This window comes from Bombyx mandarina, chromosome 18 (genome assembly GCF_030267445.1).
Source record: "Bombyx mandarina strain Sakado chromosome 18, ASM3026744v2".
Classification (NCBI taxonomy): Eukaryota; Metazoa; Arthropoda; class Insecta; order Lepidoptera; family Bombycidae; genus Bombyx; species Bombyx mandarina.
In genome coordinates this window covers 3,375,508-3,384,137 of record NC_143224.1, presented here as the reverse complement: position 1 = coordinate 3,384,137, position 8,630 = coordinate 3,375,508, and the positions used below count along the sequence as shown (strand labels likewise).

Genomic DNA, 8,630 nt, shown 5'->3' with positions numbered 1-8,630 from the left:
ATCCGCGTGGAAAGCTGCTATACAATAATACATTTACATGGTTTCGTCAAGTGTGAAGTTCAGTGAAAAGTGAATGTGGTGTCAATTGTCCATACAAAATATCTATCAAACAAATAAAATTAAAATTTCTTTTGAAAAATGAAACCATTCCATCAGTATTTTCTTATGACGTTGTCACGTTCAACTATCATCAGTAAACCGACTTTACAGACAACCGATTTTTTTTATTGCCTTTGTAGGCAGACGAGCATAAGGCCCACCTGATGGTGAGTGGTTACCGTCGCCCATGGACTTCAGCAATGCCAGGGGCAGAGCCCTATGCCAAAGGCAATAAAAAAAAATGTTTTTACTAAATTAAGCATAAATTTTTTTATTCATAGTTTGTGCAAACGAAAAACTTATTTTTGAGTCCAGCTGTACATCCTTAGCCTTACTGGAAGCCGCACCAATTCTCACCAATCAGGTTCCATTTTTGTCGAACACATTATAAAATGTGAGAATCTAATAAAGGATGACAAATGTAATAATTGGGTTTTTTTTTATTGCTTAGATGGGTGGACGAGCTCACAGCCTACCTGGTGTTAAGTGGTTACTGGAGCCCATAGACATCTACAACGTAAATACGCCACCCACCTTGAGATATAAGTTCTAAGGTCTCAAGTATAGTTACAACGGCTGCCCCACCCTTCAAACCGAAACACATTACTGCTTCACGGCAGAAACAGCCAGGGCGGTGGTACCTACCCGCGTGGACTCACAAGAGGTACTACCACCAGTAAAAAACGTGTTGTATGTGTTTACCAGAGTCCATAGACTTCAACAACGTCAAAGGTGCCTCCCACCTCGAGATATGAGTTCTAAGGTCTCAGTTTTTACAATAGAACGGCTACCCCACCCTTCAAACCGAAACATTGCTGCTTCACGGCAGATATAGACAGGGTGGTGGTATCTACCAGGGTGTTGATACAAGCGATGGTAAAAATCGAAATGCCCTATTAACTGTCACAACCGCTGCCACATCTCAGAACTGCGAAACTACTGTCGCTATGACATGACTTCTTCAAACGAGGCTTGTGGAAAGTACTTAACGGTAGGCAGTGGCGTGGCTCTGTCCCTAGTATTGCTGCTGTCCATGGGCGAGGGTAACCACTCACCGTCAGGTGGGCTGTGTGGTCATCTGCCTACAAGTGCAATAAAAAAAAAAACAGAAGAATGGAAGCATTTTATACACGCAATATCTACAAGTTTCGTAAGTCACTAAGCTGGTAGACAGTCAGATTAACGTCGAAAATAAAACAAAACAATAAACAGGTATTCATAAATGAAACAATAAAAATTTTTAATATTTTTTAATTTATTCAAACATTCAATGAGGCGAACATAGACAATAAATATATTTTCCTTTAATCAAACATATAGGAAATAATTAATTCAATTATTTAAAAGCTTTTCGATGACTATCCAAGTCCGAGTACCCTCACATTTAGAGTCTCATTATTATCTGTTTTTATTTTTATATAGTTAATATATCAATGGAAAAATGTAAAAATTAATGTTAATTAAACTCAAACAAGTTCTAGTTACAACAATTGTTACAGAATTCGAACTTTACGAGTTCCGATGGTCCACTTCTAAGAACAAGATATAACATTAGGTTGGTAAATACCGAAACGATAAACGATTGGAGGGAGGAGAAATTATTACAAAAAAAAAACACAATTACGTTCAATATCCAACAGATTTTTTTTTCTCTCTTTGAAACATTCTTAACCTTACAACACCTTGAATGTAAATTTTATTTAATAAAAACGACATTTACAAAGCCTTCAAATAAATGTGTGCTAATTTATCTAATTTACACATCAACACATCTTATTGTCAATAATTAATAAAACATTTTTAATTACGATTGCGTTAACTGTGGATGTTCATAAAAAGAATCTATACTAATATTATAAAGAGGAAAGATTTGTTTGTTTGTTTGTTTCGAATAGGCTCCGAAACTACTGGACCGATTTGAAAAATTCTTTTTCCATTAGAAGCCGACATTGTCCCTGATGAACATAGGCTACTTTTTAATTTTTTTTTTTTTTTTTTTATTTGGTTTCATGTGTGTTTTAATGTTTCCGAAGCGAGGGCGGGTCGCTAGTGTAATAATATTTGGCGAGTTGTGAACATAAATAAAATTACATATAGACGCCTTCATTTCGCTTCTTTTATTGTCATTGCTTTACGACGAAACTTTTATTCGTCGATATACAAATCGCGTTCACACTAACGTATATTTTCCAAAAAAAAAAAAAGTTTTCTAATTTTATGTTTCATTTCACACAGAACGAATCTATGAATCTATAAAACCTGTACATTATTCGAAAGAGTCATCTAATACCATCATTGTCCTGCCCTTCTCCCAGTCACCTGGGGTCGGCGCAACATGTTTTCTCCTTCCATACTCTTCTATCATATACCATTTCTTCGCTCACTCCCCTCTTACTCATATCGTCTTTCACACAATCCATCCATTTCTTCTTAGGTCTACCTCTTTCTCTATATCCTTCCACATTCATAGTTAACACTCTCTTACCAACCTCATTTTCATTTCGTCTCATCACATGTCCATACCATCCCAAACGCGCACTTCTCAACTTCTCTGTCACAGGTGCCACACTAATATCATGACATTAAAAACGTTGAGATAAAGCCGTAAAAGTAATTGTAATTGTCTCTTCGTAAATAAACGCCGTGTGTATCTGCGGCAGATGAGCAGCTGTCTTTATCACAATCGCCCTCGCCATTACATGAATATACAAGTACAATTGTTACGGGGTAGAGTCAAACGAGTTGGTCAAACGAGGTCTGTGTGTGACTCGTTCACATCCCACATGTATTGTATATTTTCACAATATGATGAGAAAATTTATAAGTGCGGAAAATTGATACGATTCCACATTTAAATAGAGCTACGGCTATAAGTACAAAGAACAAAACCGAATTCTCCAAAATAAATGTGATCAATGTCAATTAAACACTACTAAGGATTACTCAAAAACCATTGGTCAGATCGTGATAAAAATTAAATAGAACCATATGATTATTCAAATAAAAAAATTCAAAATTCAAAAACGGTTCACCCAAAAAAAAGTTCGGATGTAAAAAAAAAATATTGACATTGAGAACCTCTTCCCTTTTTGAAATCATTTAAAAATACAAGCCTTCAATCGTGAGCTCTCAAATATAGATCGTTGGCTTTAAAAAAAAACCGGATTATTAATTTTCCATCCCCATTCTCGAAGGGTTTGTGTGTGAGCTGTACTTATTAGTCATCGCTAACAACAATAATAATATAATGAAAGTGTAGAATCCTGTGCGTCTGACTCCAGATCAGAAGGTTGCGTATTCAAATTACGTCGGTGTCACCGGTGGAACTAAGAACAGAAGATCTTCCACCGAGGGGGTGAAAATGCTCGCTAGACTGACGGACCGAATGTTGTTGTTCGGAACTTGTATATATGTGAGCTTATCTTGAAAATGTCATAAGCGAGATTCAGGCATCTGTCAACTCGAACTGAATATCTTGTGTTCGGTGATGGCTAACGCCACACCGGTATGTCTGAACATTGAATAAAAGTAATAAAAATAACAGAAACACCAGCAATTTTTTTAATAATTTTTCATCTCTGTTTAGGCAATTCGCGCAATCTCCGGAAATGCTGAATGGATTTTCATCGGTAGATAGAAATTAATTTGCAGCAGAATTTAACCTTTGTTTCATCGAAATCGGCTATTGCCAGAATTTTGAAAACATTATTAAATTTACTCTTGTAGATAAAAGTTACTACATAACAATAGAATATTAATACGAAGGCAATTAATTATATCTCTTACGCTTTGGGCCCAAATCTCTAAACCAATGTTTTCTTAGTTCCGTATGGGTATAACTTGAACCCTAGGAAATATCTTTCCTCCCACGACCGAGCACGGGTAATATATAGCGAAGTACATACATGCAGGCGAAAATGTGGCTGGAAAGATGGTGCATAACAAAAAACTTCACGATAAAAACCACTACTTAAATATCCCAGTAATTTATCAATAAAGAACTATCTTCTAAAGAGGTCAGCTAGTTCGTTTGATTCGAGTTCATACCAATGGCTCTTTCTGTCCGTAGTTATTATTTTAATAACATAACTACAATACATGACGTGACGTTTTTTAAACTCTTTCAAATAATGGTAGGAATAAATCGTATTCAATCATTGCACACGTTTCTTTGTTGAATTTTGGAATAGCAAAAGACAAGGGGACTATATTATTTTATTACAATAAAAAAAACGAACTGGGAATAAATAGAGAAATACGATATAGATAAATAATAGAATAAAGAGGGGTAATAATATGAAGGTTATTATTTTTGTAATCCAAGATTATTTAATCGAACCAAGATTGAATGAGGTCACTAATAATAAACACGCACAGTTAACAAAATCGATTTGTGTGACGTAGAATACAATGGTCACACAGGACAATATTTTAAGACTTAAGAAAACATGAATCCTTCATTAGTATAATAGAATAATTAAATATAATAGAATTCCTTCTTCATAAAGCCAAATAATCGTTACACAACAGGAATTCAATTTTCATTTAATTTTCTCTGTTGAGAAATTTCGGTGTCCTCAAGTGAAAACAACTATAAATTGGAGTAAGAATAATCTAAAACATTTAATTTCCTTATTCACATTATTTGTCACTGAAAATCCGAACCATCAGAGCAAATTTTTTTATTTTTTTATTGCCTTTGTAGGCAGACGAGCATACGGCCCACCTGATGGTGAGTGGTTACAGCAATGCCAGGGGCAGAGCCAAGCCGCTGCCTACCGCTTAATACTCTCCACAAGCCTCGTTTGAAGAAGGACATGTCATAGCGCTCGGGAAACACCGTGGAGGGGAGCTCATTCCATAGCCGGATGGTACGTGGCAAAAAAGACCTCTGGAAACGCACTGTGGATGACCGCAGTGGCTCCAGGTAGTATGGATGAACTCTACTCCGGTGACGGGCGGCGCGATGGTAAAAAATACCATAAATTGTTTGATTGGCTAAAAATTAAGCCTTTTAATAGTTCCTTCGGTATTCGCCTGTCGCAGACATACTTAAAACAACTTAATAATTTAATCTTGCGTTTTATTAAAGACTGTCAGTAGCTACTGACCACGAAAATTTTTTTTTTTTTTTTTTATTGCCTTTGTAGGCAGACGAGCATACGGCCCACCTGATGGTAAGTGGTCACCGTCGCTCATGGACGTCAGCAATGCCAGGGGCAGAGCCAAGCCGCTGCCTACCATAAATTGTCAAGTATTCGAACGTTTAACATAATGATAACAAAAATGCTAGATTTAATATTAAAATTAATTTTAATTAAGCATTCTAAGCGAGACTTGAGCACACCGAATTCTAATACGTCCTTAATCTAAAATAAAAAATAGTTGATAGAGTCAAACATTTTTGATGATTACTAAATTAGTAAATCCAACAACATAATTCCATTTTTTTTTTTTTATAATATCACACGATTTTTTTACAACAGCAAATAATAATTTTCTTAACCTACTCTAAGCCGCCGAACAATAAATATTTTTTTTCTTTGCTTGTTAGCCGTCAATTTGGAATATTCTATCCGCAATAACTATTGAGCAAATTTCATTAAAAATTACACTTTTTTCAGTACTCATTCAAAGTACCACAATAGAATGTGAATGAATATAATATAACAATTTTATAATTATATTGATATAATAAATCTTACACGATAATAAGTTCAATTGACATTCCAAATATTCAATGTTAAGTACATAAAATTTTATTCGTCTAATAATATAATCTTTTCTTAAATTCTTATATCACTAAAAATGGTAAAGTCACCAAATGACAATCGCAATATACAAATAGCATTCGTTGAATGCAGTATTATATTAAATTGTACGACCATTTATACAAAATGCAAAATATCCCACAGCAATTTGATAAATTCTGGACCTCTAGAGCCTCTTCAAGCACCCTTCAATACTTTAAATACAATTCAATTATTCATTTAAGCACGTGTTATAAATTAATGAAGTCCAAAATATTCTAAAATATGTATGATTACGTATTACAGCAAATTAATTTTTTTTTCTACCCTCCAATACGGCTTTTCCTTTTTGCCCGTATTTAAATTCTAATTTACCTACCTCATAAGTACATTTTTCTGGTTTCTTATTTCTTGGCACTCGTATCTATATCACAGATCTTTAATTTACATTCTCATTCTTATTAATTTACGTACTTACGTGTCTCGTTTCAGCACCTTTCTGGCCTAAATTGGTACCGACTCGGTCTGATTAGAGAAGAGACAGCGGAGACAAAGTCTTAATTTTATCTTACAAACCACAAATGGCAAAAGTGCCTATATCTTCGGTGGCATCATTTACTGTAAAGAATCAGGAGACTTTTATTCGATAATTCATTTACCAATTATCCCGTAGGACGATTACTTAGATTGAACTACAACTCGTCATTTCCCGTGCCACTTTTATCACACAAATAACTTTTGAAGCTATCGTGGCCCTGTTTGTATTCGTGATCGAAGAGCTTACTAATTGTACCTTTGAGAAAACTCTTCGGTTGCATCAAACTTTCCAGTTTTGTTTCAATTGACAATTTCCTTTTTTTGTTTTCGCTTGAATACCGTGGGAAATCTAAAGAGAAACTTTGCCGTATCATCTTGTGTCTCACATAGTTCTTGTAATCGTTCTCAGCATTACTATTATCATTCATAGTATCATCAGTAGCGTGTTCTTCAAAAGCTGTATTACCGTATACATTGGACGATGATGCTTCTGTTTCGTCATCTTTGCGACATGGCACTTTACTAAAGAGTAATCTCTCAGAATCCATTATTGTCAGTACAGGAGATTTTTCGTTGACGGCTCTGCAAGATTCACCGAACATATCAATTTTTCTGTTGCTGCTAGAATCGTCATAGGCGGACTCCCCTGAGCGATCAGTATCCGATACGGTCTTATTTTCTTGTATGGTACACAAATCCGGATTCCTAGTATACTGCCTATGGTATTCTTGATTAGTAACATCAGATGCATCTTCGTAGAAGACTCTCTTGTCTTTCAAAGTTTTAGTTGCGGTTGATGAATTAGTTTCAGAATTAAATTTCGTAGTATTCAGCGATAGTTTGTGAGCTGGAGACATCAGAGTATTATTATAGCCTCTTTCGGTGTGCGAGTTTTTCGATTTGGTATGAATGCCAAATATACGTTTGATAGATTGACGAAACTGTAAAATAGACAATTCAAAAATAAAATAACTGTAACTTTTTGTTCAAAATACTATTTGCTATTTCAAGAGCTTACTTGTGTATTCATACCGACGTAGATGAGAGGGTCATAGCATATAGAACTCTTCGCTACCAGTGCCGGTATCACACTCGCCCCGGGCGATACCTATAATGATATAACAAATTTTCAAACTTTCTATGTAAAGAAAATTATGTTCAATTGAGGTCAACAAACTTAAATCTTTTACTAAAACACATTCAACATTCTGTTGCCTAGCACTACCCTATTTCTTCTGTAGCATTTTATTAGGATTATATCAGCGTACTGCTATTGTCAACTACGTATTGTAAGGCCGCGCGAGTAGGTACTCGTTCTGTTTTTAAGGCGATACAGCCGATATACAATTGAGAATTTGACCTCAAGTCACCAAGCTGATGCCGGCATTCACCTTGTGAGGTCGATGGTTCCCGGTAACCACATTGGATGGGTCGTGAGCTCGTTAGCTCACCCATACAAAAGAAAAACATTTCAAAATTCTTTTAAGCTTTTTTTAAAATTCCGATATGTGATAACACCAAAAACCTAATCTATTTTTGCAAAGTGTACGGATCCATAACAATTCAATACGAAACTAATTTATCTGTACTTCATGCATTTTCTGTCCCAGAAATAAATTGCCAAGGGTATTTTCACGTGTCATCTATTGTGTGACCAGGATTCTCTAACATTAGATTTGGCCACTCAGGCTTGTGAGTAACACGCACTGAATATCAATAGTTTCCGGCAATTGAAATAGCCGTGAGCTAAAATAAAGGGTTCGTAATGAGTTCTCGAGAGATCGGAACACTTGGAATCGTTAATGAGTTTTAAGAATTCTAGGAATGTTGAAAACGCCACTTATTAACGCCGACTTTTAGCATCCTATTGAAATTCCGTGACGGAATGTCTTTTTCACTCATTTTATTAGCTTAACTGTATCTATATACGTATCTATGTAAGAAAATCTTTTAAAGACATTTTCAGCAACTTAAAATTTTTCGATTAACTTGAAAAAAACACGTATTAAAGACAGATGAATTATTATAATTTTATTGATAATAACAGAGTCACAAAGAAAAAATGTAATTTTTTTTTCAGCCTGTTATTGATGCGTGTTTCATTAAGTCTGAAACTATTTTTTTTATAACCTATTATTTACCGTACGTTACAAATATAGTTGTACATGTTTTTGATTGAGCGTACTTCTCTTTTATCTTCCATATAAAATATATATATTTTAAATGTATTTTGAATGCAAACAA

At 34.9% G+C, this 8,630-nt stretch overlaps 1 protein-coding gene across 1 annotated transcript in view; it reads right to left on the bottom strand.

Annotated features, from left to right (window-relative positions):
- Positions 1-1,504: 1,504 nt before the first annotated feature.
- LOC114244381 (parapinopsin) overlaps positions 1,505-8,630 on the bottom strand; it is a 71,079-nt gene continuing 63,953 nt past the window's right edge. The window contains exons 7-8 of the mRNA XM_089734790.1: positions 7,405-7,494; positions 1,505-7,327 (exon numbers count right to left, since the gene is read on the bottom strand). Coding sequence (XP_089590916.1) covers positions 6,542-7,327; positions 7,405-7,494 — 876 coding nt within the window. The 3' untranslated portion in view covers positions 1,505-6,541. The remainder of the gene's footprint in view (positions 7,328-7,404; positions 7,495-8,630) is intronic.